The following is a 13,486-nucleotide window of genomic DNA, read 5'->3' as shown; positions in this document are numbered from 1 at the left end:
AAAATGAAAACACACTCATAGATACAAATAGGTGGTTGCTTGCTGGTATTGGGGGGATGGGTAAAATAGGTGAAAGGGATTAAGAGGTACAAACCTTGGGTTATAAAATAAGTAAGCCATGAGAATGTAATATACAGCATAAGGAATATGGTCAATAATATTGCGATAACTTTGTATAGGGCCAGACAATTACTAGACTTACTGTGGTCATCATTTCATAATGTATGCAAATGTCAAATCACTATGTACTACACCTGAAACATAATATTTTATGTTAACTATATTTCAATAAATTAAAATTAAATAAATAAAATGAGAAACCATCCCTATCTTCAAGGATACCATCTTTTGTTGACTTGAAATATATATTTTTATATACATATTTTATACATATAGAATAATATACATATCAATAGTCATATTGGGACTTCCATGGTGGCTCAGTGGTTAAGACTCTGCGCTCCCAATGCAGGGGGCCTGGGTTTGATCCCTGGTCAGGGAACTAGATCCCACATGCATGCCACAACTAAGAGTTCACATGCTGCAACTAAGGAGCCCTCGAGCGACAACTAAGGAGCCTGCCTGCCGCAACTAAGACCCAGTGCAAGCAAATAAATGAATTTTTAAAAAGTCATATTTATGTGTAAATAAATGAAAAGTTTTCTTACTTTTCTACTGCAGATCGTTTCTGTGATTTGCTCTTGTAATTTAATGCCATTTTAGTTTCCATTCCAGTATACACAGCAACACCTGCAAAACAAAACAGTCTTAAGATAATCCTCTACCATGTTTCACAAAAGAAATGTACTCACTAGCACGAAAGAAAATCTAAGAAACTGTATCATCTGAGAGTTGTCAGAATTTGTCTTTCCCTTAAGTCTTTCTGGAGTTTTTTTTTAAAAGGCTTTCCAAGTGCAATTTTGGGAAATTCCAGTCATTCAACCTGCTGAATGAGGAAGGCATGTGGGTTCTGTTCCTGAATTACAACTGGGATATCTGAATGAAAGAGGTATTATTTGAGTTGGAATTGACGGAGGAAAGAATTCGGAAAGATAAAGAAGGCAGGGAAGGCCATTACAGACAGAGCAAACAGTGTTAACAAAGACAAAAATAGAAAAGTGCTTTCTGTTAGGCTGTAACAATGGACTGGCGTCAGTTTGAAAGACCTTGAATGCCAGAATCTGGAGTCTAGACATAATCTCATAAGCACTGGAAAGATAATATGGAATCTGTCAGAGTAAATGAAATAAACACAAGGAAAGTGCTATTTTAAAAATATGTGCCTATGTGAATGACTGAGATGAGAATGACAGTAATAAGGGGACTAAAACTGGGGTAAGACCAGTCTTATTAAAAAACTTTGGAGTTAGAGCTTGGTTTGAAGGCTAGCTCTGCCACTTATAAGTTCTGTGACCTTGAGCAAGTTATCTAATCTTTCTGAGTCTCAATTTCCCCATCTTTAAATGGGAAAAATACCTAATAAAACTGGTATGGGAGTTGTGTGACAGATTAGCAAAATGCCTAGAAACAGAAAGATGATCAATAACTGCAATTTTCACTATTGGAATTATCCTTCCAAAGCAGGGATTACAAATCAAATGACAACGGGCACCAAAATTATAGAAATGTGAGAAATGAGACAAAATGGTACAACGCAGAGAGGTGGTGCTGAGGAAAACAATAGCAGACCCGTTTAAAGGCATTCAAATACACATTTCCTAAATTTTAAGAGTGTGAAAGGTGTTACTGCTAGAGAGGTGTTAAAATACAGCATTACACGAGAGGGCCTAAAAGCCCTGGAGGTTTTCTCTGGCTTCTGCCATTAAAACTTTACTATGGTCCCCTTTTAAAAATTGTGGTTAAAGACACATAACATACAGTTTGCCTTTTCAATACAATTCAGTGGCACTTAGTTACATTCACAATGTTGTGCAACCATCCTATCTAAGTTGAGACTACTTCATCACCTGTCCCCCGCCAAAAAAAAACTGTACCCTTTAAACAATCATTCCCAATTCCCCTCCACTCCCCAGCTGCTGGGAACCACTAATCTACTTTCTGTCTCTATGAATTTGCCTATTTTGGGTATTTTAAGTATAAATGAAATCATACAATATGTGGCCTTTTGTGTTTGACTTCGTTCACTCAGCATAATGTTTTCAAAGTTTATGTATGTTGTAGCATGTATCAGTACTTCATTTCTTACGGATGAATAATATTCCATTACTTGGATATCCTACACTGTTTATCCATTCATTAGTTGATAGACATTTGCGCAGATTCTACCCTTTGGCTATTGTGAACAGTGCTGCTATGAACATTCTCATACAAGCCTTTGTTTGAGCACCTGTCTTCAATTCTTTAGGATATATAGCTAGAAGCAGAATTGCTGAGTGATACGGTAATTCTATGTTTAACTTATTGAGGTATTGCCAAACTATTTTCCACAGCAGCTGCAACATTCTACACTCCCACCAGCAATGTATGAGGGTTCCAGTTTCTCCACATTTCTGCCATACTAGTTATTTTCCTTTTTAAAAAAATATATGGAATTCTTTATCAGAGAGCCTAATACTGACAGATAAGATACAGTACAGTTAACAGGAAAGAAGAGACTGAGGAAGAAGAGCTCAAAAGCTGTAAATATTCAGTGAATAACATAAGCTGGCCAGAATATGATGGGCCATTCCTGAAAGGCGAGGAGCCAGTTGACAGCTACAGGTTATCACTGACTTCACAATTTACCTATAGTTGACTCAGAGCATAGTGAATTAGTTTAGCTCGACAATGCAAGAGCACTATTTATTCATCCTTTTGATCCAGTCAGTGTATGTTCCAACAGTATCTGTTACATAGTCACAGATCAATAAGAATTCATTGAATGAATAAATGGATGACCAAAAGAGTCAGCAGTTTTAACAATCCAATCTAAGAATAATCATAATGGAATTATACAAGTGGTTTACTGCACCAAGGTGTCAAAGTATATAGTTCTCAACACCATTAACAGAAGTGCCAGAATTATCTTAGCATGAAGTATTCACGAAGAAAATATAAGAGCAAGGCTCTAACCCATTACTCAAAAATAGGAATTAACAAAAAATACAACACAAAATTATATTAATACAATCTTTGAAAGAAAATTATCACAGACAATAAATTATCTAACCAAAAGATCACAAATGCTGTGCTTTTAAAAATACTTCATATCAAAATGAATCTATAATTTAAAATTTTCAATATATACAAACCAAAAATTTCTTTTGTGTTTTTTAATCTGGCTCCACGAAGCAAGAGACTCTCTGGCCCCAGAGGTCTAGGGAAAAAATAACCAAAACCATTGAATATATTAAAATTTCAATTAAATTTTAAAATGGCATCTTTAGCAGACAGAAGGTACTTCAGCTATACTTATAACAATGCTTTCATATAAAACCAAAATCTCTGCTACTGTAAAGCTGTCGAGGTCAATCATGATGCTAGTTACCATAACAACAAATATCTGCCTTAGCATTTCAGTCATTTTAAGATCAATGGCTCAGAAATAAGACTATGCCTGTAGATAAAATCACAAAGCCACTTGTTTCAGAAGTTTAAACATAAAACTCAACAAAACCAAAAATTAAGCAATGATTTTAAAATGTTTTACAGAAGATAAAATTTTTAAATTTTGAGCAAAATCAATTAACAGTTTTCAAAGGGAAAATACAGAATTAAAATGCAGTGTAAACAGGTTGGGTGAAGAAAAAAATGCAAAATAAACATAAATTGTAGTATGATTTGTATATAACTGCATGAGTTCTGCACAATTAAAATTATACTAGGTTATAAAAGATAACATAGTAAGTGAGTTAGTACTTTTTCTAGGCAAGATCAACACTACAACTTGACTACTTGCATTGCATACTTCTTGGAGCACAGGTCTTCCTGCTGTTTGAATTTCTCTCCATAAAGGAGATATAAAATGAGAAGAAGTAACTAGAAAGGAAAATTGTATTTTCTTAGTGATAGCAAATGATAAGACTCTGGTATGGATAAGTAAAAAAGCCTTAATTTTGTTGATATTCCTTATCATAAGGCTTTTCTGAAGGCTTTTCTGAAATATACATACACAGTTATCCAAATCAAACAGAATCTGAACCAATTCTGAAGAGGTCTGCAAACCTAAACACTGTAAAAAAAATTTAATCCAATGAACACAGCGGGGGGCGGGGGCCAGGTGTTTGGTCTATGGTTAACAAGTATGGTTTTATTATATAGTCGTATCTGGAGCACACTGAATGGATATTCCAAAATCAATTATTCAGGAGCCATATTATAGCTCTTTTCTACTTGGTTTTGGTCCCAGCAATGAATAGAAAAACTTTGAGCTCATGTTGGCATATAAAATTGGGATATAATGATAGAAAGCTTCAAATTAAAAGATAATTCATCACTTCACTCTGGTTGCTTTAGCAAAGAACACGGCTCTTTTTTTTAAAAACCATTCTACCTGCTAAGGTAACATAATTGATCTTTTCCTTTACCAGCCACAATATCTTAATGCAATTCATACTACGTATCCACACACGCATCCCAATATGTCACTGTAGAAATCAAAATAAAACCCAGTCACTGTTATTCAGCAGGGGTCCTACACTTAAAAAGACCTTGTTACACAGTTTATTGAACGTGCTCCTGTGTTGACTTTTATTAAAAGTGTGAATCCATGCTGATGCATATTTTTGGTAGCTTGTCTTGAGGATTTCATTTTTAAAAATTCTCAACTCTTTATGTCAGTGACTTATTTCATGCAGTCAGTATAAATTGAACGTCTCCAGAAAAGAGGTAGAGTGCTAAGTTAATTCGAAGTTCAAGGGCTGATTCCAAGGTTTATTCTAAATTCAGCTTTGTGGTCATGAGTAACAATGTAATCTCACCCTATCAGAAAATCTTTGAAATGACCCAAAGCCTTTCATGTAGGTACCAGAAATTAACCTGAATATTGAGGGAAAACAAATCAAAACAACCAACCAACCAAATAACCAATCAGAAGAGTATATAAGAAGTTATTGGCCAATAAATACTCTAGTTTGTAAGGAATGATTTTGAAGTGAAGAAGACCATAACATTTTTATTTGTTAAACATTACACAAGACATTTTTTGTATTAGAGACTTATGTGGTGGTACGTTTAGATGTGTAAGGATCTGGATAGGGACCATTATGATTCCTTTATGTTACTACCTAATATATCAGACAAAGAAATACGAGTACACAAATAATCTTACTAAATGATTTTGATGTCATTTCCTGGCATTTGCTTCATCCTCATCTCATCTGCTGCTGCTAGAAATTACTAGAAGATGAAATGCTAAATGTTTTTAAATTAACCCTTTCCCATGATATGCTGCTTACTTATCTAATCTCCCTTTAACTTGATTTTAATCCCTCCCCCAAACAATTCTCACTTAAAAGCGATTGGATAATACAAATTCTTACCTTACAATTTCTTCCATTTGTTGAGTTATTATCATTCGTCCCATGAATCTATCAAAGAATTCACTATGTTACAAAAAAAACTAATGATACATTACTTATGACATCAATGGGTGGAAAATTTTAAGACAGTTCTGGCACTATTCTTAGATATGAAACAAAACCAACCTTTTGCATATATGAATGGTCCAATATTCATGTTAGAAATTACAAAGGTAAATCAGTCATTAAGCTTTAAAAAATTAATATTCTTAGAGTCCCAGGGAGTGATCAGTGGTGCTGTTTGCCTTATCATCCTCTTCTGCTTCACCCCTTTCCCTTTCCTGAACTGTTTTGTGGAGGAGCAGTGTAAAGCCTTCCCTCACCATGAAGTGTGCTCCTTGCCATCTGCTGCATAATCTTCCTGGGCTTCGCAGATGATGTATTGAATGTGCACTGGCGCTATAAGCTGCTGCTGCTATCCACAGCTGCCTCACACTACTTCTCCTCATGGTCTATTTCACCAACTTCGGCAACACAACCTTTTTGGTACCCAAGCCTTCTGCCCAATTCTTGGCCTGCATCTAGACTCGGGGATCCTGTACTATGTCTACATGGGGCTGCTGGCAGTGTTCTGTACGTGACCCTCGTCAACTTGCTATTTAAAGTCTTTGGGCCCATGCATTAGAGAAACCTCACTCTGTTCCTGCTGCTGCTACATGTCATGAGCAGTGTTGTCACCTTCTCCAATGGGTACCAGCTTGTCCAACTCTTCTGTGATGTCTGAGTCCCCTAATCCATTGCCCTTTGCTTCACAGACTCCAGGGTTCCTGACTTAGGCTGACCTCTTCTGGATCAAGACTGCCTCTGGGCTCAGGCCTCTCCCACCCTTCATTCTCCTTCAGATTTTGTCCGCAACATTTCCTTTCCCCTGTGATTGTTGACATCCTGGGCCTTTCTTGCCCTCTAATGACTACTGATTGGACTTTGCCTATGGCTTTCTTCAACTTGCCACTCTCCCCTCTCTGTCCCATCTCTGCGGCCTCCTAAGGTGGGATACTGTAGCTTTTATGCAGTTACCCACGACTCTGACACTCAAGGAATATGTTGGGCCTGGGGATAGAGGACACAGGCTCCTGGCTGGGGATAAGGACACAGGCTCAAAGATGACTTGACATTTGACTATAAATTAAGTATTCTGATGATTAAGAGCAGACTGGGGCACCAAGTGTTCCAAATGGTGACAAGAAAGTATTGTCTTTAAAAAATAATAATAATATTCTTGCCATTTCTATTCCAGCTATGAGCAAACTAATGCATGAAAAAATGTTTTCAAAATGGCAATGCAAATGTAATATATTATTATGATTATCAGTTTGGTCATGATGAGACTTTATAATTGCTACACAGAGATGCATATATTATTTAGCCAACAATGAATGCTCACACATTTTTATCACAGTTTACTAAATAAAGACTCCGGTAACCAGAATCATTCATTCACTCATTCACGTACTTATTCATGCACTCATTTATCCAACAAATATTCACTGAGCAACTACTATGTGTGAATTACGGGCGAAGGGTAGAGTAGTAAGCAAAAAAACTATTAGTGACCTCCAGAGCTTAACTTTCGGTTTCCTGAAATTTAGAGTGAGTGGCCTGTTGTTATAATGAATTTTCATAGCCTGGCCTTTTAGTTCCAACTTCCACTACCAAAACAGCTCCATAGCACAAAGTCAACTCAAGTGAAAAATTACTTTCTATAATAGTGAGAGGTAAATTCTGAGTTGAAGCAAATTCTGGGCAGAGCCTCATGTTAGTCATTTAACTATGCAAAGAAATATTAAGCATGACTTTCCAAATGTCCCCTATTATCCCTCCTGTTTCCAGGTCACAGAGGCTTTACCCCTTGTAGACTTTGGATTCATTATTTCTTGCTAATCTCTTACTTCTTCTTCCTTCAGTCTCCTGTATCAGGGAGAAGCACTGCTTTTTTAAATTTTTTTTTAATTTTTACTTTTTTGCCGTGCCGCGTGGCATGCGGGATCTTAGTTCCCCAACCAGGGATCGAACCCATGCCCCCTGCAGTGAAAGCATGGAGTCTTAACCACTGGACAGCCAGGGAAGTCCTGCTTTTTAATTATCTCTACTTAACGGAATTTTATGTAGCTCTGGTTTGAGCCTCAAACTTTGGATTTAGATTCAAAGAGCCAATTCAGCTGGTGACTCCTAGGCACTGTTCAGAGATAATGTGTGGTCAGTCTTTTGATTTTCCTGAGCCAAGTGCCAACAAGAGACCTGTTCTCCTTCATTTTATCTGTCCCGTTATCCTTGATTCTAAAGCACTTCTTGTATTTGTTCATGCCAGTATCATGCTGGATTAACTCATTCTGCACTTTCTGTAGCCCTTTCTCCAAACCCACACTATGATTTGTTTCAAAATGGAAAAGAGCTTTATTATTCTTTACTGATTATAAAGACTAAATACACTCAAATATACATACTTTATAAAATGATTCAGACGATGTAAAAAGACGACAAAAAGGAAATAACAATCATCAGTAATCCCACTACTCAAATAAAACATTATTAATATTTTGAGGTATGTTTTCCAGGCTTTTTTCCATGCCCATATAAATATGTATGTATCTTAAAAACAAAAATGGGATATCATAAATACTATTGGTAACATTTTCTCCCCACTTAACATGTCCTGTCAAAAATACAGATCCACATCTTTACTTTTAATGGCCACACATAGCATTGTATTTTTGGGTCACTGCATAATTTATTTAAGTAATTCACTACTGACAGAAGCTTAGGTTTTTCCCCAACTTATGGACAGTCTAAATAATACAGCCCTGAACAAGCCAGTGTACATATCTTTTCACATTTGCATTAAGATATATTTCTAAAAGCAGAATTTCATTATTTTGTTAGGAAAAATTCCTAGAAGTAGAATTGATGAGTTGGAGTCTACAAAAAATAAAGAGAATAGAAAGAACAAAAAAAAAAGGAACAGAAAGAGCAAAGGAGCCAAGGAAAGAGACTATGGAGAATACTGTGAAATAGGCACCTGCTAGAGGCTGTACCTAAACAGAAGACTCTCCTAGTTTTTATTTCTTCCAGTGTTGGGCAGAGATAATTTCTTAACCATACTATAGCCTCTCCTCAATAAGCTGTTAAAGTTTTTTAAAAGGAAATAACGTGGACTTCTCTGGTGGCGCAGTGGTTAAGAATCTACTTGCCAATGCAGGGGACAAGGGTTTGAGCCCTGGTCCAGGAAGATTCCACATGCCGCAGAGCAACTAAGCCCGTGCACCACAACTACTGAGCCTGTGCTCTAGAGCCCGTGGGCCACAACTACTGAGCCTGCACTCTAGAGCCCGCCAGCCACAACTACTGAAGTCCGTGCACCTAGAGCCCGTGCTCCCCAACAAGAGAAGCCACCGCAATGAGAAGCCCGTGCACCACAACGAAGAATAGCCCTCGCTCGCCTCAACTAGAGAAAAGCCCGTGCGCAGCAACAAAGACCCAATACAGCCAAAAATAAGTAAGTAAATAAATAAATTTATTTAAAGAAAAAGAAAAAGGGAAATAATGTAACCACTGTTAACGAATAGGTAATTGGGAAGGAACTGACAATGTTCAAAGGAGAAAAATTAATAAACACAGAAAAATGTTCAGCCTTTCTTTTTTTTCTTTCCTTCCTTTTTTTTCTTGGCTGTGCTGCGTGGCTTGCAGGATCTTAGTTCCCCAACCAGCGACTAAACACAAGCCCCGGGAGTGAAAGCACCGAGTCCTAACCATCGGACTGCCGGGGAACTCCCTGTTCAGCCTTTCTAGTAAAACAATAAATTAAAACTAGTTTTAAAACTATAAAACTATTAGCTACAAAATCAGCAAAAATTTAAAAACTATAATACTTAATACTAGGGACTTCCCTGGTGGCACAGTGGTTAAGAATCTGCCTGCCAATGCAGGGGACACGGGTTTGAGCCCTGGTCCGGGAAGATCTCACATGCTGCAGAGCAACTAAGCCCGTGTGCCACAACTACTGAGCCCGTGTGCCACAACTACTGAAGCCTGTGCACCTAGGGCCTGTGCTTCGCAACAAGAGAAGCCATCGTAATGAGAAGCCCACGCACCGCAACAAAGAGCAGCCCGCACTCACCGCAACTAGAGAAAGCCCGCACACAGCAACGAAGCCCCAACGCAGCCAAAAATAAATAAATAAATTAATTAAAAAACAAAAAACAAAAAACAAAACTTAATACTTGTAACATTTTGAAACAATAATAAGCCTCATAAACTTATACTTAGCTCATAGCAATAAAAATTAATCCAACGTTTTTGGAAAGTAACATGTCAGTAGGTTTAATAAAGGCCAAATTCGATTAGGGTTTTAATCTAATAATTCCACTTTTGCAGCTCTGTCTGTTCTTAGGGAATAATCTAGTATTAGATTATTAACTCTAGGAGTCAGGAGCTATCACTGTTTCTTTACTGCTGCATTCCCAGTATCTAGCACTATGCCTCAGCTATTGGAGGCACTCAATATATGATGAATAAATGGGCAATAAAAATGTTCTCAAATCCTTTGATTAAGTAATACTGTGGAACTCTATCATTCATTTACTCATTCAACAGATATTTATTGAGTGTCTATTCTGTTCTAGGTATTTCAATTCAATAGTTAAGTGAGTTGTAACACACACAAATCTTAGTTGCATATATCACAGAATTCAATAAAAGGAAAAACTTAAGTGCATAAAATTAAGTCCATAAAGATATTTATTCAACTGTCAACAAACATGTAGTAAGGCCTCCTATATGCCAGATCTGTTCTAGGTGCTTGGGATACATCAGTGAACAAAACACACAAAGATGTCTGTCCTTGAGTTTATAATTTAGTTGGAAAAGGAGATAATAAGCAACAAACATAATAAATAAGTACATTACATAGTATACTAGAAGGTATTATGTGCTATTAAAAAAAAAGCAGGAGAGGGTAAGAAGGATTAAGTCACAGTATTAAATAGTCAAAGTAGGCCTCACTGAAGAGGTGATTTTAAGCAAAGACTAGAAGGTGGTAAAGGAGTTAGATAAAGAACAGCTAGTGAAAAGGTAGAAGTGGATACGGCATGTTCAAGGGAAAATAAGGATGCCAGTGTAGCTGGAGGGTGAGCCAAGATGGAGAAGGGTCAAAAATTAGATCAGAGATCAGTTGGGGATGGAGACAATCAGTAAGATCATTATAAAGATATGAGTGAGACAGAAAAGCCATTGTAAGGTTTGGGCAGAGGAATGCCATGATCTGACCTACATTTAAAAAGGATGACTCTGGCTGCTTTTGTGAGAACAGACTGACTGCAAGGGAAAGAAGAGTAAAAGCAGAAAAACCAGTAAGGAAGCCTTTGATAGCAGTAATCCAAGCAGGAGATAATGCTGGTTTGGATCAATTTAGCAGCAGAGAAGGGGGTGAAAGACGGTCAGGTTTTGGATGTATTTTGAAGGTAAACCAATAGGATATTCTGATGGATTGGAACGAGATGTGGGAGAGGAGGTGAGAAGAGGTGAGCAGAGAGGGGATGAAGGCGTCATGGCTGACTCCAAGGTTTCTGGCCTGAATAACTGAAAAGATGGACTGTCATCAGCTGAAATGGGAAAGGTTGTTAGCATAAAAACTTCTGGAGGAAAGATCAGGAATTCAGTTTTCAACATGATTAATTTGAGATTTTTACTAAATATCCAAGTGGAATTGTGGAACAGGAAGTTGGATATAAGAATCTGAAGACTAGGAAAGAAATCTGGGATTGAGATATACATTTGGAGTCATCAGCATATAGATGGTCTTGAAAGCCATCAGCCGGGATGAGATCACAGAGTGAGTTCAGATAGTGAAAGGTATATTATAGGTAGAGGAGGGAAGAGGACTGAGGATAGTCCTGGGGCACTCTAACATCAAGAAGTCAGAGAGAAGAGGAGAAATCAGCCAAAGAGATTGAGAAGGAGGGACTACTGAAGTAAGAGGAAAATCAAGAGAGGGAAATGTCCTGGAAGCCAAGTGAACAAGTTGTATCAAAGAGGAGGAAATGATGAACTATTTAACTACTGGATGCTGAGTTGGTGAACTTATATGTAACAAGGTGTCATTCAGTATTTCTAATAGCAAAACAATGGAAGAGTTAAGTATGGAAAGACTGGGGAACCATTAGGTTCTAGTATGTTTACTTAGACTATTATGCAGCCATTAAAAGAGATCATTAAGAATACTGTGCAGTAAGATGGAAAATACTTTAAAAAACCACAAAGGCAATCCATATTCTTTCAAGAAATAGAAAATACGGAGAACAAAAAAGGTGACTAAAAATCAGCTGAAATCGTACCACCAAGAAATAAGTACTAACATTCTGACATGTAATTCCTCTAGGTTTTTCTTTCTCTCTATACCTATTTATTTTTTCTATCTAACTACTTAACTACCTATCAAATACACATACATACATATTTCTTTTTATATAATTGGGATCATATGAGACTACAGCTCTATAACATTTTATTCAACATTGTATTTCAGTATGTTCCTATGTCATTAAATTCTTTGAAAGCATCATTTTTATTACCTACCTAATTCATCTTACGTCTATACCATAAAGCCATTTAAGCATTCCTCCTACTTGGACATTAAAAATGCTTTCAATATTTCCCTTATAAATAGCATATAGTATAGTATAGTAAACTGAAAAAATACAGTTAGAGATATATAAAATATCTTTACAGCTGTGAGTTCCTCAAGGATGGAAACTGTGCTTATTAATCTTATTTATCACTTATCATAATGAGCACAAAGGTGCTCAACAATAATTTGTTGAATGAATGAATAAAGACAGCAATAAAAATTTTAAAGTAGTGGTATAATTAATTATGAGTTATTTTTCTATTACAAAAGTCTTCTGTAGTAATTACATTACATTTGTATTTAAAAAATATATATACTTCCAGTAAGGAAGAGGAAAAGAGAAAATAAAGAGGAATACCTTATATTTAACAGTGCATTACTTCTTATTTAAAAAAAATTTTTTTAGGGGCTTCCCTGGTGGCGCAGTGGTTGAGAGTCCGCCTGCTGATGCAGGGGACACGGGTTCGTGCCCCGGTCCGGGAAGATCCCACATGCCGCGGAGCGGCTAGGCCCGTGAGCCATGGCCGCTGAGCCTGCGCGTCCGGAGCCTGTGCTCCGCAACGGGAGAGGCCACAACAGTGAGAGGCCCGTGTAACTCAAAAAAAAAAAAAAAAAATTTTTTTAAACTTTCTCCCCATTTTCCAAATAACGTAAAACCACCCACCAAAGCATTAGTTACATTTGATCTCATATTAATCTTATGCTTTCTTAATGCTGTATCATTTTCTAGTTTTTAATACTAATCTTTTAATAATTCACCCTTGTCTGAGACTTGGAAATAACAGCAATAGAGAACTCTTAAAGTACTAAATTCTTCACAGTTAAATCTATCTTATAATTTTTTTTTTAATTTATTTATTTATTGCTGTGTTGGGTTTTCGTTTCTGTGTGAGGGCTCTCTCTAGTTGTGGCAAGCGGGGGCCACTCTTCATCGCGGCGCGCGGGCCTCTCACTGTCACGGCCTCTCTTGTTGCGGAGCACAGGCTCCAGATGCGCAGGCTCAGTAGTTGTGGCTCACGGACCCAGTTGCTCCGCGGCATGTGGGATCTTCCCAGACCAGGGCTCGAACCCGTGTCCCCTGCATTGGCAGGCAGATTCTCAACCACTGCGCCACCGGGAAGCCCTATCTTATAATTTAAATGCTCTTAAAGCATAGAACTCCAAATTTTTACAGTTAATTGGAAAACTCCATATTGCATCCATATTTGACTTTGATGAAAATGCAAGATTTTTATAATATCACATAGAGAAAACTCCATTATAAATATATGGATCCAGAATAAAGATATGTAAGACATCTGAAAAATCCAATGACTAGTGATAAGATTTTAAAACATTCCAACCA

The 13,486-nt window shown here is 37.1% G+C and overlaps 1 protein-coding gene across 3 annotated transcripts in view; it reads right to left on the bottom strand.

Annotated features, from left to right (window-relative positions):
• Window positions 1-13,486, bottom strand: part of ATP11B (ATPase phospholipid transporting 11B (putative)) — a 118,984-nt gene that overhangs the window by 67,083 nt on the left and 38,415 nt on the right. For all 3 annotated transcript variants that reach the window (XM_060099187.1, XM_060099189.1, XM_060099188.1), the window contains 3 exons: window positions 5,481-5,528; window positions 3,252-3,316; window positions 669-750 (listed from right to left, as the gene is read on the bottom strand). In XM_060099187.1, coding sequence (XP_059955170.1) covers window positions 669-750; window positions 3,252-3,316; window positions 5,481-5,528 — 195 coding nt within the window. The remainder of the gene's footprint in view (window positions 1-668; window positions 751-3,251; window positions 3,317-5,480; window positions 5,529-13,486) is intronic.

This window comes from Mesoplodon densirostris, chromosome 5 (genome assembly GCF_025265405.1).
Source record: "Mesoplodon densirostris isolate mMesDen1 chromosome 5, mMesDen1 primary haplotype, whole genome shotgun sequence".
Taxonomy (NCBI): domain Eukaryota; kingdom Metazoa; phylum Chordata; class Mammalia; order Artiodactyla; family Ziphiidae; genus Mesoplodon; species Mesoplodon densirostris.
This window is presented reverse-complemented; position numbering and strand designations above follow the sequence as displayed.